At 52.4% G+C, this 25527-nt stretch overlaps 4 protein-coding genes across 4 annotated transcripts; all 4 read left to right on the top strand.

The window, feature by feature from the left end:
* The first annotated feature begins 34 nt into the window (after nucleotides 1–34).
* On the top strand, nucleotides 35–5660 carry LOC142859989 (amine oxidase [copper-containing] 2-like). The gene is made up of 4 exons (XM_075990652.1): nucleotides 35–1756; nucleotides 3616–3901; nucleotides 4081–4210; nucleotides 4476–5660. Exons 1-4 carry the CDS (start codon nucleotides 154–156, stop codon nucleotides 4740–4742), a joined length of 2286 nt encoding a protein of 761 aa, XP_075846767.1. The 5' UTR covers nucleotides 35–153; the 3' UTR covers nucleotides 4743–5660.
* A 417-nt stretch (nucleotides 5661–6077) lies between these two features.
* Nucleotides 6078–11397, top strand: LOC142859990 (amine oxidase [copper-containing] 2-like). The gene is made up of 4 exons (XM_075990653.1): nucleotides 6078–7820; nucleotides 9687–9972; nucleotides 10152–10281; nucleotides 10547–11397. Exons 1-4 carry the CDS (start codon nucleotides 6218–6220, stop codon nucleotides 10811–10813), a joined length of 2286 nt encoding a protein of 761 aa, XP_075846768.1. The 5' UTR covers nucleotides 6078–6217; the 3' UTR covers nucleotides 10814–11397.
* Nucleotides 11398–12164: 767 nt separating this feature from the next.
* LOC142859987 (amine oxidase [copper-containing] 2-like) lies at nucleotides 12165–17804 on the top strand. The gene is made up of 4 exons (XM_075990650.1): nucleotides 12165–13906; nucleotides 15760–16045; nucleotides 16225–16354; nucleotides 16620–17804. Exons 1-4 carry the CDS (start codon nucleotides 12304–12306, stop codon nucleotides 16884–16886), a joined length of 2286 nt encoding a protein of 761 aa, XP_075846765.1. The 5' UTR covers nucleotides 12165–12303; the 3' UTR covers nucleotides 16887–17804.
* Nucleotides 17805–18221: 417 nt separating this feature from the next.
* On the top strand, nucleotides 18222–23491 carry LOC142859988 (amine oxidase [copper-containing] 2-like). The gene is made up of 4 exons (XM_075990651.1): nucleotides 18222–19964; nucleotides 21831–22116; nucleotides 22296–22425; nucleotides 22691–23491. Exons 1-4 carry the CDS (start codon nucleotides 18362–18364, stop codon nucleotides 22955–22957), a joined length of 2286 nt encoding a protein of 761 aa, XP_075846766.1. The 5' UTR covers nucleotides 18222–18361; the 3' UTR covers nucleotides 22958–23491.
* The last annotated feature ends 2036 nt before the right edge of the window (nucleotides 23492–25527 follow it).

Below are 25527 nucleotides of genomic sequence, written 5' to 3'. Positions count from 1 at the left end.
ACTGCATCCAGCTCAGAGCCGCCCCCAACTCTGGCTCCAGCCTCCCTGCTCCCGCCCTCAGACAAAACATCAGAATGCAAAGAAACTGCTAGCATCTGGATTCAGCCGAGAGGAGTCCGCGTCTCATGGAAAGCTGTCTGTCTGCAAGGAACGATGACCCAGAAGACTACCCTGGTGCTCCTTGCTCTGGCTGTCATCACCATCTTTGCCTTGGTTTGTGTTTTGTTAGCTGGCAGGAGCAGAGACGGGGGTGGACTGAGCCAACCTCCCCAGTGCCCCTCCATTCCTCCTAGTGCCCAGCCGTGGACAAATCCTGGCCAGGGTCAGCTCTTTGCAGACCTGAGCCCAGAGGAGCTAATAGCTGTGATGAGCTTTCTGACCAAGCACCTGGGGCCAGGGCTGGTGGACGCAGCCCAGGCTCGGCCCTCAGACAACTGCGTCTTCTCGGTGGAGCTGCAGCTGCCTGCCAAGGCTGCAGCCCTGGCTCACCTGGATGGAGGGGGCCCGCCGCCTGCCCGAGAGGCGCTGGCCATCATCTTCTTTGGTGCACAATCCCAGCCCAATGTGACTGAGCTGGTGGTGGGGCCCCTGCCTCACCCGTCCTACATGCGGGATGTGACCGTGGAGCGTCATGGTGGGCCTGTGCCCTATTACCGGCGTCCCAAGCTGAGAGTGGAGTCCGTTCAGATTTGGAGGTATTTGAAAGAAGTGGAGCTCCCAAAGGCACCCACCTTTCTGGCTTCTGTCTTGAACTACAATGGCTCTACCTTGGCACCTCTGCATTCTTCTGCTAGCGGCTTCCAATCAGGGGACCGGACTACCTGGATAGCCCTCTACCATAACATCTCAGGCCTTGGAATATTCCTTCACCCTGTGGGGCTGGAGCTACTGCTGGACCACAGAGCCCTGGACCCTGCCCACTGGGTGGTCCGCCAGGTCTTCTACCTTGGGCACTACTATGCAGACTTGGCCCAGTTGGAATGGGAATTTAAGGCTGGCCGCCTAGAAGTGGTTCGGGTTCCTCTGCCCACACCAAATGGGGCTTCCTCCCTGAGGTCTCGAGTTACTCCGGACCCCCCTCTTCCCCCTCTTCAGTTCTCACCCCAGAGTCCCCAGTACAATGTGCAGGGAAACTTAGTGGTGTCTCCACTCTGGATGTTTACATTTGGTCATGGTGCGTTCACTGGCTTAAGACTTTTTGATGTGCGGTTTAAGGGTGAACGTGTGGCTTATGAAGTCAGTGTCCAGGAGTGCCTGACTGTTTACGGTGCTGATTCCCCCAAGACAATGATGCTCCGTTACTTGGACAGCAGCTTTGGGCTTGGCAAAAATAGCCGAGCCTTGGTTCGGGGGGTGGACTGCCCTTACCAGGCCACAATGATTGACATCCATGTATTAGTAGACATGGGGGCAGTCCGGCTGCTCCCAGGGGCTGTGTGTGTATTTGAGGAGGCCCAAGGATTACCCCTTCGAAGGCACCACAACTATATAGGGGGTCATTTCTATGGTGGTTTGGCCAGCTCAGGCCTTGTGGTCAGGTCGGTGTCATCAGTGGGCAACTACGATTACATTTGGGACTTTATACTGTACCCAAGTGGGGCGCTTGAAGGGCGTGTCCATGCCACAGGCTATATCAACACAGTCTTCCTGAATGGAGGGGCTGAGAGCCTCCTTTTCGGGAACCGCGTGGGAGAGCGAGTGCTGGGAGCAGTGCACACGCACGCTTTCCACTTCAAGCTGGACCTGGACGTGGCAGGTGAGTTCTGGGGCTGAGGCTTGAGGGTTGGGAGTAGTGCATAGGGCTGGAAGCTTCCAGACCGGGCTGCAGTCTGAAAGGTGGTGAGAGGACAGTCTGACCTCCAGAGGAAGAGGATTGTCTGGGTGCCCCTGTAGTCACACCTGGGCATCTGGTCAAGGATGAAAGGGTTCATCTGCCCAGCTCCCACCTTCCGGTTCCCTCCCCCAGATCTGCAGTTGTGAAACTAACTTAAATGTAATGGCTGCGCCCTGCTGCCTTAACCAGAGGGATTGCCCCAGTGAGAACTGGATGGGACTAGAGCCAGCACTTGGCCTCTTGAGCTCAGGGTGGGTGGATGGGACAAGGACCTGAGCAGAGGTAACCAAAAGTCTGGTTGAAGAGTTTGCAGTAGGGCTAGGGCTGCTGTGGTCTGTACATGGGGAGGGGGGAAGGTGTCAGGGTTGGGGATAGCCCTGCAGTTAGTGCCACTGAACAGTGTGGAAGGCCACGCTCTCCTGTCACCACTATTAACAGTCCTGTTGTGGCAAGTCTGGGATAGGCTGGCTGCCAGTCTGGCGCTTGCTGCTCCTGGCAGACTGTGGAGGGGAGAAAACAAACTCATCAAAGCACATGGACCCAGAAAGAAGTCAACCCCACCAAGACCTTCATTTTACACTTGGGGAAACTAAGGAAGGCAGGGGAGATGGAACAGGAAGGAAGTGGCTGTGCAAGCGTAATGTCTGACCAAACATATCTTGTGAAACATTCTCGAGTGTGAGGCCCTGGCATGTGTACCTTGCACACTATGCTTGCGTTTGTGGTTTTTGGGTGTGAGGAGGTGGTAGGGGGTAAGAGAACCGAGACTAACATGATGGCCATACATTATAATCTGAAATACTTACAATCTGACAATTGGAAAATACTCAACATCTTTGGCTTTTAGGGTGTGTATCATGGTCACATTTAAGGGAACCAAATGTCCTGAGCCTCAAGGAAAAAGTGCTGTGCTGGGTGATGCAGGGTTTGGTGCATGCAGTAGGATCGAAGAAGCTCCAAAGCTCACTTTCGAAAGACTGGCAGTAGTGTCCCCTGTGTTAAGAGAGTGGAGTCCTGGAGCTGGGAGGAATCTGCAGGGACTGGAAGAGGACTGGCTTTTCCGTGTCTCTTTCATAGTCACAGGAATGTTTCAGTCAGCGTGTGTGTTTTTCCATGTGTTGAGCATAGCCATAAAACAGTATTGTGTTAGCCATTGAGATTCAGAAGGTCAGAGTGAGAAGCAAACTGTTGTAGGGTCTCCTGAGTAGGCCCATACCAAGAGAGTCTCCTGTGTTGTGTCTACCCTAAGAGTCTCCAGCCATATGTGACTGCCACGTGGTTTAAGACTGGGTCTCGCTATTTAGTAGACTGGCTTTGTACATACCCCCTTTTTTCCTTCCTTCCTTCCTTCCTTCCTTCCTTCCTTCCTTCCTTCCTTCCTTCGTTCCTTTTCTTTCTCTCCCTTTCAGTTTTGAGACAGGGTCACACTGTATAACCCTGATTATATTGGAACTCTTTGTAGATCAGTCCAGACTTGACCTGGCAGCCGTCCCCTGCCTCTGCCTTCCAGGTACTGGATTTCAGGTATGTGTCACCCCGCTTAGCGATGCTTAAGCAGCTAGTGTGTCTGACGAACTGGATTTTCAGTATATGTAGCCACATGTGACCAACAATTATCCGATTGAAATGGTGGGTTAGCCCTTGCCCAAGCTCATGACTCCGAGCATAGCGTTCTCTGGTGCCTGTGGTCAGATAGTAATATAGGCATCAAGAGGAGACCAAGGATTCTGTCTGAGCAACCTCACCCCAGTGTAGAATTCTCCCTTTCCTCATCCTGACAGGCTTGAAAAACTGGGTGGTAGCTGAAGATTCGGTGTTTGAGCCTGTAGCAGCCCCCTGGAGCCCGGAGCATCAGCTACAGCGCCTACAGCTGACCAGGCAGGTCCTGAGCAGGGAGGACCAGGCTGCATTTCCCCTGGGGAGCTCCCTTCCTCGATACCTTTACCTGGCTACCAACCAGACCAATGCCTGGGGCCACCAGCGTGGGTACCGAATCCAGATCCACAGCCCTCGTGGCATCCATGTACCTCTGGAGAGTGACATTGAAAGGGCTCTCAGCTGGGGAAGGTGAGGAGGGCCCTGGGAATGGGTGTGAGGGAAGGACTTGTCCCCCAGCCGTACCCTGGACCTGCCTTCAGATCCAAGTTGATACGGGATGGGAAATGTCTCAGCATCCGATCCAAGGGACTTGTAGGACTTTAAAGCTCTGATTTTTCCAACATCACCTACGTACAATTCCTGGTCAGATACCAGCTTGTGGTGACCCAGAGGAAGGAGGAGGAGTACCAAAGCAGCAGCATCTATTACCAGAATGACCTGCGGACCCCGACCGTGGCCTTTGCTGACTTCATCAACAATGAAACCCTCTTAGGAGAGGTTGGTAGCTTCAGAGGTAGAGGAGAAGGCCTTCACTTTTCCTGGCAACGTGGCTGGCCAGCCTCCACCTAGTGCAGGCCATCCCTAGTAGGGGGCAATTAGTCACCACACTGGGACCCCACCCAGCTCCTTACACAGGTCATGAAGTGTTCTTTGTAGGGATGTGGTTGGCAGAGGCAGAAGCCAGGCTGAGGCCAGAGGCTGGGAAACTGCAGCTGGGAGGACATTCCTTGCCTCCAAAGGCCTCTGCTTTTCCTCCTTGCAGGATCTGGTGGCTTGGGTGACAGCCAGTTTCCTGCACATCCCCCATGCTGAGGACATCCCCAACACAGTGACTGTGGGGAACAGTGTGGGCTTCCTGCTCCAACCCTACAATTTCTTCGATGAGGATCCCTCTATCTTCTCCCCTGGCAACATCTACTTTGAGAGGGACGAGGATGCGGGGCTGTGCAGTGTCAACCCTGTGGCCTGCACCCCACAGCTGGCGGCCTGTGTCCCCAACTTGCCCTCCTTTTCCTATGAAGGCTTGTAGGCCTGAGGATGTGGTAAGACCCCAGGGGGCCAGGGAGTGAGCTGCAAGCACCTCTATTCTGTCACCTTCCCCACCCCCACCCCAGGTCTCCACCCTCTCTCCTAAGAAAACAGCCTCTGGGCACACTAAGTCCCTGGGCCTCCTCTTCTGGGTTGATTCTTGCCTCCTGCCTGATGTGGGAGTGATTTCTTTCTAATCTGTTGCTTTCATTGGTTAATTAATAAAGAAATTGCCTAGGCCCATTTGATAGGCCAACCCTTAAGTGGATGGAGAAAACAGAACAAAATGCTGGGAGAAAGAAGCTGAGTCAGTGAGTCGCCATGATTCTCCCACTCCAGACAGACGCAGGTTAAGATCTTCCCTGGTAAGACACCTCATGGTGTTACAGGGATATTAGAGATGGGTTAGATTAATATGTAAGAGCTAGCCAATAAGAGGCTGGAACTAATGGGCCAGGCAATGTTTAAAAGAATACAGTTTCTGTGTAATTATTTCGGGTAAAGCTAGCCGGGTGGCAGGACACAGCCAGCTGCTCCTATTACAACAGAGTGGCGTTATGCCTTCCTTCACCTGCCTGTGTTTTGTTGTTTTTTTTCTATTTGAGACAGGGTCTTTCTATGTAGCCCTGGCTGTCCTGGAACTTGCCATGTAGACCAGGCTGACTTCAACTTGCAGTGATCTGTCTGCCTCTGCCTCTGGACTGCTGGGATGAAAGACATGTACCACTACTCCTGGCTTCTGCTAGCTGTTTAAGTGATAATTTGTTTAAAAGTGTTTTTGGAATACTCAAACAAAATACCACAAATCCTACCATTTCAAAACTAACTGGGGTTCACGTTACACCAGCCCTTATCTTACACGTGTGTATCTCAAAGGAACGGTTGTGTGTAACTGATAATAAAATGGTTTGCAAAACTTTTACTTGAGTTTACTCTTTGGCTTTTGAAAGCATGTGGAGTTCCTGGGAGAATATTAAGAACTTTAGCCAAGGAAGTTTAACAACAGAAAGATACACAGGAAAGGAGGTTAGACCTGGCCAAGGAATGTTGCTTGGGAAAGAGACTGAAGGAGGGGGTTTCTTTGGCAGATGATCCTTCCCAGTGAAAGCAAAGGAAGCAAGCATCTGGCCCTCGAAGGGTGGGAGCTGGGGAAGAACTTGACCTGGGGGGCAAAGGGCTATGGGGCAAACCCCGCTCCTTGCTGGTAGTGGGTTCCCATGCACAGACTGGGTTCCTGTCCCTTCTCTCAACCAAAACCCTGACCCAGAGAGCACATCTAATGGGGAAGCAGGAGGACAAAGCCATGTAAAGTCTGTGAATATCACTGCATCCAGCTCAGAGCCGCCCCCAACTCTGGCTCCAGCCTCCCTGCTCCCGCCCTCAGACAAAACATCAGAATGCAAAGAAACTGCTAGCATCTGGATTCAGCCGAGAGGAGTCCGCGTCTGATGGAAAGCTGTCTGTCTGCAAGGAACGATGACCCATAAGACTACCCTGGTGCTCCTTGCTCTGGCTGTCATCACCATCTTTGCCTTGGTTTGTGTTTTGTTAGCTGGCAGGAGCGGAGACGGGGGTGGACTGAGCCAACCTCCCCAGTGCCCCTCCATTCCTCCTAGTGCCCAGCCGTGGACAAATCCTGGCCAGGGTCATCTCTTTGCAGACCTGAGCCCCAAGGAGCTAATAGCTGTGATGAGCTTTCTGACCAAGCACCTGGGGCCAGGGCTGGTGGACGCAGCCCAGGCTCGGCCCTCAGACAACTGCGTCTTCTCGGTGGAGCTGCAGCTGCCTGCCAAGGCTGCAGCCCTGGCTCACCTGGATGGAGGGGGCCCGCCGCCTGCCCGAGAGGCGCTGGCCATCATCTTCTTTGGTGCACAATCCCAGCCCAATGTGACTGAGCTGGTGGTGGGGCCCCTGCCTCACCCGTCCTACATGCGGGATGTGACCGTGGAGCGTCATGGTGGGCCTGTGCCCTATTACCGGCGTCCCAAGCTGAGAGTGGAGTCCGTTCAGATTTGGAGGTATTTGAAAGAAGTGGAGCTCCCAAAGGCACCCACCTTTCTGGCTTCTGTCTTGAACTACAATGGCTCTACCTTGGCACCTCTGCATTCTTCTGCTAGTGGCTTCCAATCAGGGGACCGGACTACCTGGATAGCCCTCTACCATAACATCTCAGGCCTTGGATTATTCCTTCACCCTGTGGGGCTGGAGCTACTGCTGGACCACAGAGCCCTGGACCCTGCCCACTGGGTGGTCCGCCAGGTCTTCTACCTTGGGCACTACTATGCAGACTTGGCCCAGTTGGAATGGGAATTTAAGGCTGGCCGCCTAGAAGTGGTTCGGGTTCCTCTGCCCACACCAAATGGGGCTTCCTCCCTGAGGTCTCGAGTTACTCCGGACCCCCTTCTTCCCCCTCTTCAGATCTCACCCCAGAGTCCCCAGTACAATGTGCAGGGAAACTTAGTGGTGTCCCCACTCTGGATGTTTACATTTGGTCATGGTGCGTTCACTGGCTTAAGACTTTTTGATGTGCGGTTTAAGGGTGAGCGTGTGGCTTATGAAGTCAGTGTCCAGGAGTGCCTGACTGTTTACGGTGCTGATTCCCCCAAGACAATGATGCTCCGTTACTTGGACAGCAGCTTTGGGCTTGGCAAAAATAGCCGAGCCTTGGTTCGGGGGGTGGACTGCCCTTACCAGGCCACAATGATTGACATCCATGTATTAGTAGACACAGGGGCAGTCCGGCTGCTCCCAGGGGCTGTGTGTGTATTTGAGGAGGCCCAAGGATTACCCCTTCGAAGGCACCACAACTATATAGGGGGTCATTTCTATGGTGGTTTGGCCAGCTCAGGCCTTGTGGTCAGGTCAGTGTCATCAGTGGGCAACTACGATTACATTTGGGACTTTATACTGTACCCAAATGGGGCGCTTGAAGGGCGTGTCCATGCCACAGGCTATATCAACACAGTCTTCCTGAATGGGGGGGCTGAGAGCCTCCTTTTCGGGAACCGCGTGGGAGAGCGAGTGCTGGGAGCAGTGCACACACACGCTTTCCACTTCAAGCTGGACCTGGACGTGGCAGGTGAGTTCTGGGGTTGAGGCTTGAGGGTTGGGAGTAGTGCATAGGGCTGGAAGCTTCCAGACCGGGCTGCAGTCTGAAAGGTGGTGAGAGGACAGTCTGACCTCCAGAGGAAGAGGATTGTCTGGGTGCCCCTGTAGTCACACCTGGGCATCTGGTCAAGGATGAAAGGGTTCATCTGCCCAGCTCCCACCTTCCGGTTCCCTCCCCCAGATCTGCAGTTGTGAAACTAACTTAAACGTAATGGCTGCACCCTGCTACCTTAACCAGAGGGATTGCCCCAGTGAGAATTGGATGGGACTAGAGCCAGCACTTGGCCTCTTGAGCTCAGGGTGGGTGGATGGGACAAGGACCTGAGCAGAGGTAACCAAAAGTCTGGTTGAAGAGTTTGCAGTAGGGCTAGGGATGCTGTGGTCTGTACATGGGGAAAAAAGGTGTCAGGGTTGGGGATAGCCCTGCAGTTAGTGCCACTGAACAGTGTGGAAGGCCACGCTCTCCTGTCACCACTATTAACAGTCCTGTTGTGGCAAGTCTGGGATAGGCTGGCTGCCAGTCTGGCGCTTGCTGCTCCTGGCAGACTGTGGAGGGGAGAAAACAAACTCATCAAAGCACATGGACCCAGAAAGAAGTCAACCCCACCAAGACCTTCATTTTACACTTGGGGAAACTAAGGAAGGCAGGGGAGATGGAACAGGAAGGAAGTGGCTGCCCAAGTGTAATGTCTGACCAAACATATCTTGTGAAACATTCTCGAGTGTGAGGCCCTGGCGTGTGTACCTTGCACACTATGCTTGCGTTTGTGGTTTTTGGGTGTGAGGAGGTGGTAGGGGGTAAGAGAACCGAGACTAACATGATGGCCATACATTATAATCTGACATACTTACAATCTGACAATTGGAAAATACTCAACATCTTTGGCTTTTAGGGTGTGTATCATGGTCACATTTAAGGGAACCAAATGTCCTGAGCCTCAAGGAAAAAGTGCTGTGCTGGGTGATGCAGGGTTTGGTGCATGCAGTAGGATCGAAGAAGCTCCAAAGCTCACTTTCAAAAGACTGGCAGTAGTGTCCCCTGTGTTAAGAGAGTGGAGTCCTGGAGCTGGGAGGAATCTGCAGGGACTGGAAGAGGACTGGCTTTTCCGTGTCACTTCAAGTCTCTTTCATAGTCACAGGAATGTTTCAGTCAGCGTGTGTGTTTTTCCATGTGTTGAGCATAGCCATAAAACAGTATTGTGTTAGCCGTTGACATTCAGAAGGTCAGAGTGAGAAGCAAACTGTTGTAGGGTCTCCTGGGTAGGCACATACCAAGAGAGTCTCCTGTGTTGTGGCTACCCTAAGAGTCTCCAGCCATATGTGACTGCCACGTGGTTTAAGACTGGGTCTCGCTATTTAGTAGACTGGCTTTGGACATACCCCCCTTTTTCCTTCCTTCCTTCCTTCCTTCCTTCCTTCCTTCCTTCCTTCCTTCCTTCCTTCCTTTTCTTTCTCTCCCTTTCAGTTTTGAGACAGGGTCACACTGTATAACCCTGATTATATTGGAACTCTTTGTAGATCAGTCCAGACTTGACCTGGCAGCCGTCCCCTGCCTCTGCCTTCCAGGTACTGGATTTCAGGTATGTGTCACCCCGCTTAGCGATGCTTAAGCAGCTAGTGTGACTGACGAAGTGGATTTTCAGTATATGTAGCCACATGTGACCAACAATTATCCGATTGAAATGGTGGGTTAGCCCTTGCCCAAGCTTATGACTCCGAGCATAGCGTTCTCTGATGCCTGTGGTCAGATAGTAATATAGGCATCAAGAGGAGACCAAGGATTCTGTCTGAGCAACCTCACCCCAGTGTAGAATTCTCCCTTTCCTCATCCTGACAGGCTTGAAAAACTGGGTGGTAGCTGAAGATTCGGTGTTTGAGCCTGTAGCAGCCCCCTGGAGCCCGGAGCATCAGCTACAGCGCCTACAGCTGACCAGGCAGGTCCTGAGCAGGGAGGACCAGGCTGCATTTCCCCTGGGGAGCTCCCTTCCTCGATACCTTTACCTGGCTACCAACCAGACCAATGCCTGGGGCCACCAGCGTGGGTACCGAATCCAGATCCACAGCCCTCGTGGCATCCATGTACCTCTGGAGAGTGACATTGAAAGGGCTCTCAGCTGGGGAAGGTGAGGAGGGCCCTGGGAATGGGTGTGAGGGAAGGACTTGTCCCCCAGCCGTACCCTGGACCTGCCTTCAGATCCAAGTCGATACGGGATGGGAAATGTCTCAGCATCCGATCCAAGGGACTTGTAGGACTGTAAAGGTCTGATTTTTCCAACATCACCTACGTACAATTCCTGGTCAGATACCAGCTTGTGGTGACCCAGAGGAAGGAGGAGGAGTACCAAAGCAGCAGCATCTATTACCAGAATGACCTGCGGACCCCGACCGTGGCCTTTGCTGACTTCATCAACAATGAAACCCTCCTAGGAGAGGTTGGTAGCTTCAGAGGTAGAGGAGAAGGCCTTCACTTTTCCTGGCAACTTGGCTGGCCAGCCTCCACCTAGTGCAGGTCATCCCTAGTAGGGGGCAATTAGTCACCACACTGGGACCCTACCCAGCTCCTTACACAGGTCATGAAGTATTCTTTGTAGGGATGTGGTTGGCAGAGGCAGAAGCCAGGCTGAGGCCAGAGGCTGGGAAACTGCAGCTGGGAGGACATTCCTTGCCTCCAAAGGCCTCTGCTTTTCCTCCTTGCAGGATCTGGTGGCTTGGGTGACAGCCAGTTTCCTGCACATCCCCCATGCTGAGGACATCCCCAACACAGTGACTGTGGGGAACAGTGTGGGCTTCCTGCTCCAACCCTACAATTTCTTCGATGAGGATCCCTCTATCTTCTCCCCTGGCAACATCTACTTTGAGAGGGACGAGGATGCGGGGCTGTGCAGTGTCAACCCTGTGGCCTGCACCCCACAGCTGGCGGCCTGTGTCCCCAACTTGCCCTCCTTTTCCTATGAAGGCTTGTAGGCCTGAGGATGTGGTAAGACCCCAGGGGGCCAGGGAGTGAGCTGCAAGCACCTCTATTCTGTCTCCTGTGTTGTTATCACCTGCCCCACCCCCACCCCAGGTCTCCACCCTCTCTCCTTAGAAAACAGCCTCTGGCCAAACTAAATCCCTGGGCCTCCTCTTCTGGGTTGATTCTTGCCTCCTGCCTGATGTGGGAGTGATTTCTTTCTAATCTGTTGCTTTCATTGGTTAATTAATAAAGAAATTGCCTAGGCCCATTTGATAGGCCAACCCTTAAGTGGATGGAGAAAACAGAACAGAATGCTGGGAGAAAGAAGCTGAGTCAGTGAGTCGCCATGATTCTCCCACTCCAGACAGACGCAGGTTCAGATCTTTCCTGGTAAGACACCTCATGGTGTTACAGGGATATTAGAGATGGGTTAGATTAATATGTAAGAGCTAGCCAATAAGAGGCTGGAACTAATGGGCCAGGCAATGTTTAAAAGAATACAGTTTCTGTGTAATTATTTCGGGAAAAGCTAGCCGGGTGGCAGGACACAGCCAGCTGCTCCTATTACAACAGAGTGGCATTATGCCTTCCTTCACCTGCCTGTGTTTTGTTGTTTTTTTTCTATTTAAGACAGGGTCTTTCTATGTAGCCCCGACTGTCCTGGAACTTGCCATGTAGACCAGGCTGACTTCAACTTGCAGTGATCTCTCTGCCTCTGCCTCTGGACTGCTGGGATGAAAGACATGTACCACTACTCCTGGCTTCTGCTAGCTGTTTAAGTGATAATTTGTTTAAAAGTGTTTTTGGAATACTCAAACAAAATACCACAAATCCTACCATTTCAAAACTAACTGGGGTTCACGTTACACCAGGCCTTATCTTACACGTGTGTATCTCAAAGGAACGGTTGTGTGTAACTGATAATAAAATGGTTTGCAAAACTTTTACTTGAGTTTACTCTTTGGCTTTTGAAAGCATGTGGATTTCCTGGGAGAATATTAAGAACTTTAGCCAAGGAAGTTTAACAACAGAAAGATACACAGGAAAGGAGGTTAGACCTGGCCAAGGAATGTTGCTTGGGAAAGAGACTGAAGGAGGGGGTTTCTTTGGCAGATGATCCTTCCCAGTGAAAGCAAAGGAAGCAAGCATCTGGCCCTCGAAGGGTGGGAGCTGGGGAAGAACTTGACCTGGGGGGCAAAGGGCTATGGGGCAAACCTCGCTCCTTGCTGGTAGTGGGTTCCCATGCACAGACTGGGTTCCTGTCCCTTCTCTCAACCAAAACCCTGACCCAGAGAGCACATCTAATGGGGAAGCAGGAGGACAAAGCCATGTAAAGTCTGTGAATATCACTGCATCCAGCTCAGAGCCGCCCCCAACTCTGGCTCCAGCCTCCCTGCTCCCGCCCTCAGACAAAACATCAGAATGCAAAGAAACTGCTAGCATCTGGATTCAGCCGAGAGGAGTCCGCGTCTCATGGAAAGCTGTCTGTCTGCAAGGAACGATGACCCATAAGACTACCCTGGTGCTCCTTGCTCTGGCTGTCATCACCATCTTTGCCTTGGTTTGTGTTTTGTTAGCTGGCAGGAGCGGAGACGGGGGTGGACTGAGCCAACCTCCCCAGTGCCCCTCCATTCCTCCTAGTGCCCAGCCGTGGACAAATCCTGGCCAGGGTCAGCTCTTTGCAGACCTGAGCCCCAAGGAGCTAATAGCTGTGATGAGCTTTCTGACCAAGCACCTGGGGCCAGGGCTGGTGGACGCAGCCCAGGCTCGGCCCTCAGACAACTGCGTCTTCTCGGTGGAGCTGCAGCTGCCTGCCAAGGCTGCAGCCCTGGCTCACCTGGATGGAGGGGGCCTGCCGCCTGCCCGAGAGGCGCTGGCCATCATCTTCTTTGGTGCACAATCCCAGCCCAATGTGACTGAGCTGGTGGTGGGGCCCCTGCCTCACCCGTCCTACATGCGGGATGTGACCGTGGAGCGTCATGGTGGGCCTGTGCCCTATTACCGGCGTCCCAAGCTGAGAGTGGAGTCCGTTCAGATTTGGAGGTATTTGAAAGAAGTGGAGCTCCCAAAGGCACCCACCTTTCTGGCTTCTGTCTTGAACTACAATGGCTCTACCTTGGCACCTCTGCATTCTTCTGCTAGCGGCTTCCAATCAGGGGACCGGACTACCTGGATAGCCCTCTACCATAACATCTCAGGCCTTGGAATATTCCTTCACCCTGTGGGGCTAGAGCTACTGCTGGACCACAGAGCCCTGGACCCTGCCCACTGGGTGGTCCGCCAGGTCTTCTACCTTGGGCACTACTATGCAGACTTGGCCCAGTTGGAATGGGAATTTAAGGCCGGCCGCCTAGAAGTGGTTCGGGTTCCTCTGCCCACACCAAATGGGGCTTCCTCCCTGAGGTCTCGAGTTACTCCGGACCCCCCTCTTCCCCCTCTTCAGTTCTCACCCCAGAGTCCCCAGTACAATGTGCAGGGAAACTTAGTGGTGTCCCCCCTCTGGATGTTTACATTTGGTCATGGTGCGTTCACTGGCTTAAGACTTTTTGATGTGCGGTTTAAGGGTGAGCGTGTGGCTTATGAAGTCAGTGTCCAGGAGTGCCTGACTGTTTACGGTGCTGATTCCCCCAAGACAATGATGCTCCGTTACTTGGACAGCAGCTTTGGGCTTGGCCAAAACAGCCGAGCCTTGGTTCGGGGGGTGGACTGCCCTTACCAGGCCACAATGATTGACATCCATGTATTAGTAGACACGGGGGCAGTCCGGCTGCTCCCAGGGGCTGTGTGTGTATTTGAGGAGGCCCAAGGATTACCCCTTCGAAGGCACCACAACTATATAGGGGGTCATTTCTATGGTGGTTTGGCCAGCTCAGGCCTTGTGGTCAGGTCAGTGTCATCAGTGGGCAACTACGATTACATTTGGGACTTTATACTGTACCCAAATGGGGCGCTTGAAGGGCGTGTCCATGCCACAGGCTATATCAACACAGTCTTCCTGAATGGGGGGGCTGAGAGCCTCCTTTTCGGGAACCGCGTGGGAGAGCGAGTGCTGGGAGCAGTGCACACACACGCTTTCCACTTCAAGCTGGACCTGGACGTGGCAGGTGAGTTCTGGGGTTGAGGCTTGAGGGTTGGGAGTAGCACATAGGGCTGGAAGCTTCCAGACCGGGCTGCAGTCTGAAAGGTGGTGAGAGGACAGTCTGACCTCCAGAGGAAGAGGATTGTCTGGGTGCCGCTGTAGTCACACCTGGGCATCTGGTCAAGGATGAAAGGGTTCATCTGCCCAGCTCCCACCTTCCGGTTCCCTCCCCCAGATCTGCAGTTGTGAAACTAACGTAAATGTTATGGCTGCGCCCTGCTGCCTTAACCAGAGGGATTGACCCAGTGAGAACTGGATGGGACTAGAGCCAGCACTTGGCCTCTTGAGCTCAGGGTGGGTGGATGGGACAAGGACCTGAGCAGAGGTAACCAAAAGTCTGGTTGAAGAGTTTGCAGTAGGGCTAGGGATGCTGTGGTCTGTACGTGGGGAGGGAAGGTGTCAGGGTTGGGGATAGCTCTGCAGTTAGTGCCACTGAACAGTGTGGAAGGCCACGCTCTCCTGTCACCACTATTAACAGTCCTGTTGTGGCAAGTCTGGGATAGGCTGGCTGCCAGTCTGGCACTTGCTGCTCCTGGCAGACTGTGGAGGGGAGAAAACAAACTCATCAAAGCACATGGACCCAGAAAGAAGTCAACTCCACCAAGACCTTCATTTTACACTTGGGGAAACTAAGGAAGGCAGGGGAGATGGAACAGGAAGGAAGTGGCTGTCCAAGTGTAATGTCTGACCAAACATATCTTGTGAAACATTCTCGAGTGTGAGGCCCTGGCGTGTGTACCTTGCACACTGTGCTTGCGTTTGTGGTTTTTGGGTGTGAGGAGGTGGTAGGGGGTAAGAGAACCGAGACTAACATGATGGCCATACATTATAATCTGAAATACTTACAATCTGACAATTGGAAAATACTCAACATCTTTGGCTTTTAGGGTGTGTATCATGGTCACATTTAAGGGAACCAAATGTCCTGAGCCTCAAGGAAAAAGTGCTGTGCTGGGTGATGCAGGGTTTGGTGCATGCAGTAGGATCGAAGAAGCTCCAAAGCTCACTTTCGAAAGACTGGCAGTAGTGTCCCCTGTGTTAAAGAGAGTGGAGTCCTGGAGCTGGGAGGAATCTGCAGGGACTGGAAGAGGACTGGCTTTTCCGTGTCTCTTTCATAGTCACAGGAATGTTTCAGTCAGCGTGTGTGTTTTTCCATGTGTTGAGCATAGCCATAAAACAGTATTGTGTTAGCCATTGAGATTCAGAAGGTCAGAGTGAGAAGCAAACTGTTGTAGGGTCTCCTGAGTAGGCCCATACCAAGAGAGTCTCCTGTGTTGTGGCTACCCTAAGAGTCTCCAGCCATATGTGACTGCCACGTGGTTTAAGACTGGGTCTCGCTATTTAGTAGACTGGCTTTGGACATACTCCCCTTTTTCCTTCCTTCCTTCCTTCCTTCCTTCCTTCCTTCCTTCCTTCCTTCCTTCCTTTTCTTTCTCTCCCTTTCAGTTTTGAGACAGGGTCACACTGTATAACCCTGATTATATTGGAACTCTTTGTAGATCAGTCCAGACTTGACCTGGCAGCCGTCCCCTGCCTCTGCCTTCCAGGTACTGGATTTCAGGTATGTGTCACCCCACTTAGCGATGCTTAAGCAGCTAGTGTGACTGACGAAGTGGATTTTCAGTATATGTAGCCACATGTGACCAACAATTATCCGATTGAAATGGTGGGTTAGCCCTTGCCCAAGCTTATGACTCCGAGCATAGCGTTCTCTGATGCCTGTGGTCAGATAGTAATATAGGCATCAAGAGGAGACCAAGGATTCTGTCTGAGCAACCTCACCCCAGTGTAGAATTCTCCCTTTCCTCATCCTGACAGGCTTGAAAAACTGGGTGGTAGCTGACGATTCGGTGTTTGAGCCTGTAGCAGCCCCCTGGAGCCCGGAGCATCAGCTACAGCGCCTACAGCTGACCAGGCAGGTCCTGAGCAGGGAGGACCAGGCTGCATTTCCCCTGGGGAGCTCCCTTCCTCGATACCTTTACCTGGCTACCAACCAGACCAATGCCTGGGGCCACCAGCGTGGGTACCGAATCCAGATCCACAGCCCTCGTGGCATCCATGTACCTCTGGAGAGTGACATTGAAAGGGCTCTCAGCTGGGGAAGGTGAGGAGGGCCCTGGGAATGGGTGTGAGGGAAGGACTTGTCCCCCAGCCGTACCCTGGACCTGCCTTCAGATCCAAGTTGATACGGGATGGGAAATGTCTCAGCATCCGATCCAAGGGACTTGTAGGACTTTAAAGCTCTGATTTTTCCAACATCACCTACGTACAATTCCTGGTCAGATACCAGCTTGTGGTGACCCAGAGGAAGGAGGAGGAGTACCAAAGCAGCAGCATCTATTACCAGAATGACCTGCGGACCCCGACCGTGGCCTTTGCTGACTTCATCAACAATGAAACCCTCTTAGGAGAGGTTGGTAGCTTCAGAGGTAGAGGAGAAGGCCTTCACTTTTCCTGGCAACGTGGCTGGCCAGCCTCCACCTAGTGCAGGCCATCCCTAGTAGGGGGCAATTAGTCACCACACTGGGACCCCACCCAGCTCCTTACACAGGTCATGAAGTGTTCTTTGTAGGGATGTGGTTGGCAGAGGCAGAAGCCAGGCTGAGGCCAGAGGCTGGGAAACTGCAGCTGGGAGGACATTCCTTGCCTCCAAAGGCCTCTGCTTTTCCTCCTTGCAGGATCTGGTGGCTTGGGTGACAGCCAGTTTCCTGCACATCCCCCATGCTGAGGACATCCCCAACACAGTGACTGTGGGGAACAGTGTGGGCTTCCTGCTCCAACCCTACAATTTCTTCGATGAGGATCCCTCTATCTTCTCCCCTGGCAACATCTACTTTGAGAGGGACGAGGATGCGGGGCTGTGCAGTGTCAACCCTGTGGCCTGCACCCCACAGCTGGCGGCCTGTGTCCCCAACTTGCCCTCCTTTTCCTATGAAGGCTTGTAGGCCTGAGGATGTGGTAAGACCCCAGGGGGCCAGGGAGTGAGCTGCAAGCACCTCTATTCTGTCACCTTCCCCACCCCCACCCCAGGTCTCCACCCTCTCTCCTAAGAAAACAGCCTCTGGGCACACTAAGTCCCTGGGCCTCCTCTTCTGGGTTGATTCTTGCCTCCTGCCTGATGTGGGAGTGATTTCTTTCTAATCTGTTGCTTTCATTGGTTAATTAATAAAGAAATTGCCTAGGCCCATTTGATAGGCCAACCCTTAAGTGGATGGAGAAAACAGAACAAAATGCTGGGAGAAAGAAGCTGAGTCAGTGAGTCGCCATGATTCTCCCACTCCAGACAGACGCAGGTTAAGATCTTCCCTGGTAAGACACCTCATGGTGTTACAGGGATATTAGAGATGGGTTAGATTAATATGTAAGAGCTAGCCAATAAGAGGCTGGAACTAATGGGCCAGGCAATGTTTAAAAGAATACAGTTTCTGTGTAATTATTTCGGGTAAAGCTAGCCGGGTGGCAGGACACAGCCAGCTGCTCCTATTACAACAGAGTGGCGTTATGCCTTCCTTCACCTGCCTGTGTTTTGTTGTTTTTTTTCTATTTGAGACAGGGTCTTTCTATGTAGCCCTGGCTGTCCTGGAACTTGCCATGTAGACCAGGCTGACTTCAACTTGCAGTGATCTGTCTGCCTCTGCCTCTGGACTGCTGGGATGAAAGACATGTACCACTACTCCTGGCTTCTGCTAGCTGTTTAAGTGATAATTTGTTTAAAAGTGTTTTTGGAATACTCAAACAAAATACCACAAATCCTACCATTTCAAAACTAACTGGGGTTCACGTTACACCAGCCCTTATCTTACACGTGTGTATCTCAAAGGAACGGTTGTGTGTAACTGATAATAAAATGGTTTGCAAAACTTTTACTTGAGTTTACTCTTTGGCTTTTGAAAGCATGTGGAGTTCCTGGGAGAATATTAAGAACTTTAGCCAAGGAAGTTTAACAACAGAAAGATACACAGGAAAGGAGGTTAGACCTGGCCAAGGAATGTTGCTTGGGAAAGAGACTGAAGGAGGGGGTTTCTTTGGCAGATGATCCTTCCCAGTGAAAGCAAAGGAAGCAAGCATCTGGCCCTCGAAGGGTGGGAGCTGGGGAAGAACTTGACCTGGGGGGCAAAGGGCTATGGGGCAAACCCCGCTCCTTGCTGGTAGTGGGTTCCCATGCACAGACTGGGTTCCTGTCCCTTCTCTCAACCAAAACCCTGACCCAGAGAGCACATCTAATGGGGAAGCAGGAGGACAAAGCCATGTAAAGTCTGTGAATATCACTGCATCCAGCTCAGAGCCGCCCCCAACTCTGGCTCCAGCCTCCCTGCTCCCGCCCTCAGACAAAACATCAGAATGCAAAGAAACTGCTAGCATCTGGATTCAGCCGAGAGGAGTCCGCGTCTGATGGAAAGCTGTCTGTCTGCAAGGAACGATGACCCATAAGACTACCCTGGTGCTCCTTGCTCTGGCTGTCATCACCATCTTTGCCTTGGTTTGTGTTTTGTTAGCTGGCAGGAGCGGAGACGGGGGTGGACTGAGCCAACCTCCCCAGTGCCCCTCCATTCCTCCTAGTGCCCAGCCGTGGACAAATCCTGGCCAGGGTCATCTCTTTGCAGACCTGAGCCCCAAGGAGCTAATAGCTGTGATGAGCTTTCTGACCAAGCACCTGGGGCCAGGGCTGGTGGACGCAGCCCAGGCTCGGCCCTCAGACAACTGCGTCTTCTCGGTGGAGCTGCAGCTGCCTGCCAAGGCTGCAGCCCTGGCTCACCTGGATGGAGGGGGCCCGCCGCCTGCCCGAGAGGCGCTGGCCATCATCTTCTTTGGTGCACAATCCCAGCCCAATGTGACTGAGCTGGTGGTGGGGCCCCTGCCTCACCCGTCCTACATGCGGGATGTGACCGTGGAGCGTCATGGTGGGCCTGTGCCCTATTACCGGCGTCCCAAGCTGAGAGTGGAGTCCGTTCAGATTTGGAGGTATTTGAAAGAAGTGGAGCTCCCAAAGGCACCCACCTTTCTGGCTTCTGTCTTGAACTACAATGGCTCTACCTTGGCACCTCTGCATTCTTCTGCTAGTGGCTTCCAATCAGGGGACCGGACTACCTGGATAGCCCTCTACCATAACATCTCAGGCCTTGGATTATTCCTTCACCCTGTGGGGCTGGAGCTACTGCTGGACCACAGAGCCCTGGACCCTGCCCACTGGGTGGTCCGCCAGGTCTTCTACCTTGGGCACTACTATGCAGACTTGGCCCAGTTGGAATGGGAATTTAAGGCTGGCCGCCTAGAAGTGGTTCGGGTTCCTCTGCCCACACCAAATGGGGCTTCCTCCCTGAGGTCTCGAGTTACTCCGGACCCCCTTCTTCCCCCTCTTCAGATCTCACCCCAGAGTCCCCAGTACAATGTGCAGGGAAACTTAGTGGTGTCCCCACTCTGGATGTTTACATTTGGTCATGGTGCGTTCACTGGCTTAAGACTTTTTGATGTGCGGTTTAAGGGTGAGCGTGTGGCTTATGAAGTCAGTGTCCAGGAGTGCCTGACTGTTTACGGTGCTGATTCCCCCAAGACAATGATGCTCCGTTACTTGGACAGCAGCTTTGGGCTTGGCAAAAATAGCCGAGCCTTGGTTCGGGGGGTGGACTGCCCTTACCAGGCCACAATGATTGACATCCATGTATTAGTAGACACAGGGGCAGTCCGGCTGCTCCCAGGGGCTGTGTGTGTATTTGAGGAGGCCCAAGGATTACCCCTTCGAAGGCACCACAACTATATAGGGGGTCATTTCTATGGTGGTTTGGCCAGCTCAGGCCTTGTGGTCAGGTCAGTGTCATCAGTGGGCAACTACGATTACATTTGGGACTTTATACTGTACCCAAATGGGGCGCTTGAAGGGCGTGTCCATGCCACAGGCTATATCAACACAGTCTTCCTGAATGGGGGGGCTGAGAGCCTCCTTTTCGGGAACCGCGTGGGAGAGCGAGTGCTGGGAGCAGTGCACACACACGCTTTCCACTTCAAGCTGGACCTGGACGTGGCAGGTGAGTTCTGGGGTTGAGGCTTGAGGGTTGGGAGTAGTGCATAGGGCTGGAAGCTTCCAGACCGGGCTGCAGTCTGAAAGGTGGTGAGAGGACAGTCTGACCTCCAGAGGAAGAGGATTGTCTGGGTGCCCCTGTAGTCACACCTGGGCATCTGGTCAAGGATGAAAGGGTTCATCTGCCCAGCTCCCACCTTCCGGTTCCCTCCCCCAGATCTGCAGTTGTGAAACTAACTTAAACGTAATGGCTGCACCCTGCTACCTTAACCAGAGGGATTGCCCCAGTGAGAATTGGATGGGACTAGAGCCAGCACTTGGCCTCTTGAGCTCAGGGTGGGTGGATGGGACAAGGACCTGAGCAGAGGTAACCAAAAGTCTGGTTGAAGAGTTTGCAGTAGGGCTAGGGATGCTGTGGTCTGTACATGGGGAAAAAAGGTGTCAGGGTTGGGGATAGCCCTGCAGTTAGTGCCACTGAACAGTGTGGAAGGCCACGCTCTCCTGTCACCACTATTAACAGTCCTGTTGTGGCAAGTCTGGGATAGGCTGGCTGCCAGTCTGGCGCTTGCTGCTCCTGGCAGACTGTGGAGGGGAGAAAACAAACTCATCAAAGCACATGGACCCAGAAAGAAGTCAACCCCACCAAGACCTTCATTTTACACTTGGGGAAACTAAGGAAGGCAGGGGAGATGGAACAGGAAGGAAGTGGCTGCCCAAGTGTAATGTCTGACCAAACATATCTTGTGAAACATTCTCGAGTGTGAGGCCCTGGCGTGTGTACCTTGCACACTATGCTTGCGTTTGTGGTTTTTGGGTGTGAGGAGGTGGTAGGGGGTAAGAGAACCGAGACTAACATGATGGCCATACATTATAATCTGACATACTTACAATCTGACAATTGGAAAATACTCAACATCTTTGGCTTTTAGGGTGTGTATCATGGTCACATTTAAGGGAACCAAATGTCCTGAGCCTCAAGGAAAAAGTGCTGTGCTGGGTGATGCAGGGTTTGGTGCATGCAGTAGGATCGAAGAAGCTCCAAAGCTCACTTTCAAAAGACTGGCAGTAGTGTCCCCTGTGTTAAGAGAGTGGAGTCCTGGAGCTGGGAGGAATCTGCAGGGACTGGAAGAGGACTGGCTTTTCCGTGTCACTTCAAGTCTCTTTCATAGTCACAGGAATGTTTCAGTCAGCGTGTGTGTTTTTCCATGTGTTGAGCATAGCCATAAAACAGTATTGTGTTAGCCGTTGACATTCAGAAGGTCAGAGTGAGAAGCAAACTGTTGTAGGGTCTCCTGGGTAGGCACATACCAAGAGAGTCTCCTGTGTTGTGGCTACCCTAAGAGTCTCCAGCCATATGTGACTGCCACGTGGTTTAAGACTGGGTCTCGCTATTTAGTAGACTGGCTTTGGACATACCCCCCTTTTTCCTTCCTTCCTTCCTTCCTTCCTTCCTTCCTTCCTTCCTTCCTTCCTTCCTTCCTTTTCTTTCTCTCCCTTTCAGTTTTGAGACAGGGTCACACTGTATAACCCTGATTATATTGGAACTCTTTGTAGATCAGTCCAGACTTGACCTGGCAGCCGTCCCCTGCCTCTGCCTTCCAGGTACTGGATTTCAGGTATGTGTCACCCCGCTTAGCGATGCTTAAGCAGCTAGTGTGACTGACGAAGTGGATTTTCAGTATATGTAGCCACATGTGACCAACAATTATCCGATTGAAATGGTGGGTTAGCCCTTGCCCAAGCTTATGACTCCGAGCATAGCGTTCTCTGATGCCTGTGGTCAGATAGTAATATAGGCATCAAGAGGAGACCAAGGATTCTGTCTGAGCAACCTCACCCCAGTGTAGAATTCTCCCTTTCCTCATCCTGACAGGCTTGAAAAACTGGGTGGTAGCTGAAGATTCGGTGTTTGAGCCTGTAGCAGCCCCCTGGAGCCCGGAGCATCAGCTACAGCGCCTACAGCTGACCAGGCAGGTCCTGAGCAGGGAGGACCAGGCTGCATTTCCCCTGGGGAGCTCCCTTCCTCGATACCTTTACCTGGCTACCAACCAGACCAATGCCTGGGGCCACCAGCGTGGGTACCGAATCCAGATCCACAGCCCTCGTGGCATCCATGTACCTCTGGAGAGTGACATTGAAAGGGCTCTCAGCTGGGGAAGGTGAGGAGGGCCCTGGGAATGGGTGTGAGGGAAGGACTTGTCCCCCAGCCGTACCCTGGACCTGCCTTCAGATCCAAGTCGATACGGGATGGGAAATGTCTCAGCATCCGATCCAAGGGACTTGTAGGACTGTAAAGGTCTGATTTTTCCAACATCACCTACGTACAATTCCTGGTCAGATACCAGCTTGTGGTGACCCAGAGGAAGGAGGAGGAGTACCAAAGCAGCAGCATCTATTACCAGAATGACCTGCGGACCCCGACCGTGGCCTTTGCTGACTTCATCAACAATGAAACCCTCCTAGGAGAGGTTGGTAGCTTCAGAGGTAGAGGAGAAGGCCTTCACTTTTCCTGGCAACTTGGCTGGCCAGCCTCCACCTAGTGCAGGTCATCCCTAGTAGGGGGCAATTAGTCACCACACTGGGACCCTACCCAGCTCCTTACACAGGTCATGAAGTATTCTTTGTAGGGATGTGGTTGGCAGAGGCAGAAGCCAGGCTGAGGCCAGAGGCTGGGAAACTGCAGCTGGGAGGACATTCCTTGCCTCCAAAGGCCTCTGCTTTTCCTCCTTGCAGGATCTGGTGGCTTGGGTGACAGCCAGTTTCCTGCACATCCCCCATGCTGAGGACATCCCCAACACAGTGACTGTGGGGAACAGTGTGGGCTTCCTGCTCCAACCCTACAATTTCTTCGATGAGGATCCCTCTATCTTCTCCCCTGGCAACATCTACTTTGAGAGGGACGAGGATGCGGGGCTGTGCAGTGTCAACCCTGTGGCCTGCACCCCACAGCTGGCGGCCTGTGTCCCCAACTTGCCCTCCTTTTCCTATGAAGGCTTGTAGGCCTGAGGATGTGGTAAGACCCCAGGGGGCCAGGGAGTGAGCTGCAAGCACCTCTATTCTGTCTCCTGTGTTGTTATCACCTGCCCCACCCCCACCCCAGGTCTCCACCCTCTCTCCTTAGAAAACAGCCTCTGGCCAAACTAAATCCCTGGGCCTCCTCTTCTGGGTTGATTCTTGCCTCCTGCCTGATGTGGGAGTGATTTCTTTCTAATCTGTTGCTTTCATTGGTTAATTAATAAAGAAATTGCCTAGGCCCATTTGATAGGCCAACCCTTAAGTGGATGGAGAAAACAGAACAGAATGCTGGGAGAAAGAAGCTGAGTCAGTGAGTCGCCATGATTCTCCCACTCCAGACAGACGCAGGTTCAGATCTTTCCTGGTAAGACACCTCATGGTGTTACAGGGATATTAGAGATGGGTTAGATTAATATGTAAGAGCTAGCCAATAAGAGGCTGGAACTAATGGGCCAGGCAATGTTTAAAAGAATACAGTTTCTGTGTAATTATTTCGGGTAAAGCTAGTCGGGTGGCAGGACACAGTTGGTGAGTCGGTGGTCCCTGGGTGGGGGGGGTCTCAATTCCCGGCCAATGCACCAAATGAAACATCCTCGACGAGGACCTCTTTTCGGGAGGAGACCTCCCCAACGCCAAGGAACAAGCCGAGACCGCATGGATGCAAATCGCAAGAGGTTTATTGAGTAGACACAGGTACCTGTGGGTAGCAAGTCTTTCGGAGGACTTGTGCACCTGCCAACTGGAGGGCAGGCTTTTTATAGGGAAGAGTAAAAAGCAAGTTTACAGAAGCAAAAGCGTGGTTATCGGAATGCGGCGGGGGGGGGGGCCATGAATGGTTTCCTCTCTCAGCATGGATGCCTGGCAACAATCATCCTGTTCCTATCTTATAGCTAACCTGCTTTGTTGACATCTTGCCTTGCAGTCTTCCTATCTCTATCTGATAGATATCCTGCTCTCTCAAGCACATGGGATGTTCTTATGGGAGCAGGCTGGCTGCTCATCCGGAGAATTTTTTTTAAAGCAAACAGGACGTTCCCCCAGGAGCATGCTAGCTACGGGTTTTGAGGAGGGGGTTTGTAGGGTCCTTCATTCCCCCCCCTCCTTTTTTTTTTGAGTTAAATCTTTTACTCAAAGCAATTACAGAACCTCGGTTTCTTGTTGTGGTAACATGTGATATTGATGGGTCAGTACTAGGGCCTGAATGGCTGACAGCCTGTCTTTTATAAACTGGACCAGGCGGTTTAAGATGCAGGGCCCAAACAGGAGTATCAGAAGGAGGATAATCAAGGGACCCATCAAAGAAGACAATACAAAAGACAAGATGCTTTTGTCTCTGTCTTAACCTCTCTCTAAGCTTTGTCATATTGCCTCTCACCAGCCCAGTGTGGTCCGCATGGAAGCAGCATTCCTCTTTGAGTGCCGCACATAACCCTCCCTCTTGCAAGAACAACATGTCTAGCCCCTCCTGTTTTGTAGGACTACCTCTGAGAGGGAGGTTAATGACTTTTCGAGTGCGCTAACCGATTCTTCCAGTGCCTTGATATCAGTATGCATGGCTGCCTGAAGTTGTCTAAATTGGCTGGTCTCCATAAGATCGGTGGTCCCTGTGCCCACCCCTGCCGCTATTCCACCCATAGTGATGCCTCCCAGCAATAAGGCCAAAGTTAGGGAGGCTGGTTCTCTCCTAAATCGGGGTCTCCCTTCAAAATGACTATAGATGTATTCAGGATCATGGTATGTAACTTTGGGCCATAATTCAATTAGAACGCAATAATCAGAGGTTTCACTGAGCACAGCAGCTGAAACGCATGGGGTTAATCCAGTGCTGCATGCCCAATAGGTCCCGTTGGAGGCAGCTAGGTAATAGGTTCCTCTGGACACCTTTTGGGTAGTGTTACATAAGGCCTGGTGGGTTTTGGGAATAGTCCCTATGCAAAGTCCCTGTCCAGATACTTCAGACAGGGTCAGCTTATGCTGGGGGATGGAAGTGCAGCTGGTGGGTGCAGAGGTTTGGTTGGTATAGTTCCTGTCATGAGATTTGTAACCCTCCAGGTTACATTGAAAACCTGGTGCAGGCTATTTTCTTGTGTCGCCATCCCCAGTCTTAGTAGGGCCCATATAATAGTCAAAGGGCCCCACAGGTAAGCCTTACCTTTAAGGGGTTTTGAGTGCGTTGGATTCTCCATGCTGGGGTCGCATTGGGCTATGCTTTCTCAGCTGTATGGGCGGCCTTAACGTGCGAGGCGTGGATCCAGGCTGCGATGCCGTCAACCTTCAGTGCCGTTGGGGTGGTCAGAAGGACAGTGTAAGGGCCTTTCCACCGAGGTTCCAAGTTTTTGGTCTGGTGTCTGTGGACCCAAACAGTATCTCCTATCTGGAAGGGATGCGGTACCACCAGCTGGTTCAGTTGGTCTCGGTAAGCAGCGGCGAGTGGCTTCCAGACCTCTCTTTGCACAATCTGTAATGCCTGTAAATGGGCTTCCAGAGAAGAACTGTCAGCAAAATCGGCAATGTTTGAATCAAAGAAATTTATAAATGGGGGAGCTCCCATTTAT

Source organism: Microtus pennsylvanicus, chromosome 11 (genome assembly GCF_037038515.1).
Source record: "Microtus pennsylvanicus isolate mMicPen1 chromosome 11, mMicPen1.hap1, whole genome shotgun sequence".
NCBI lineage: Eukaryota > Metazoa > Chordata > Mammalia > Rodentia > Cricetidae > Microtus > Microtus pennsylvanicus.
The sequence above is the reverse complement of the archived record's forward strand: the minus strand, read 5'-3'. Positions and strand labels throughout refer to the sequence as shown.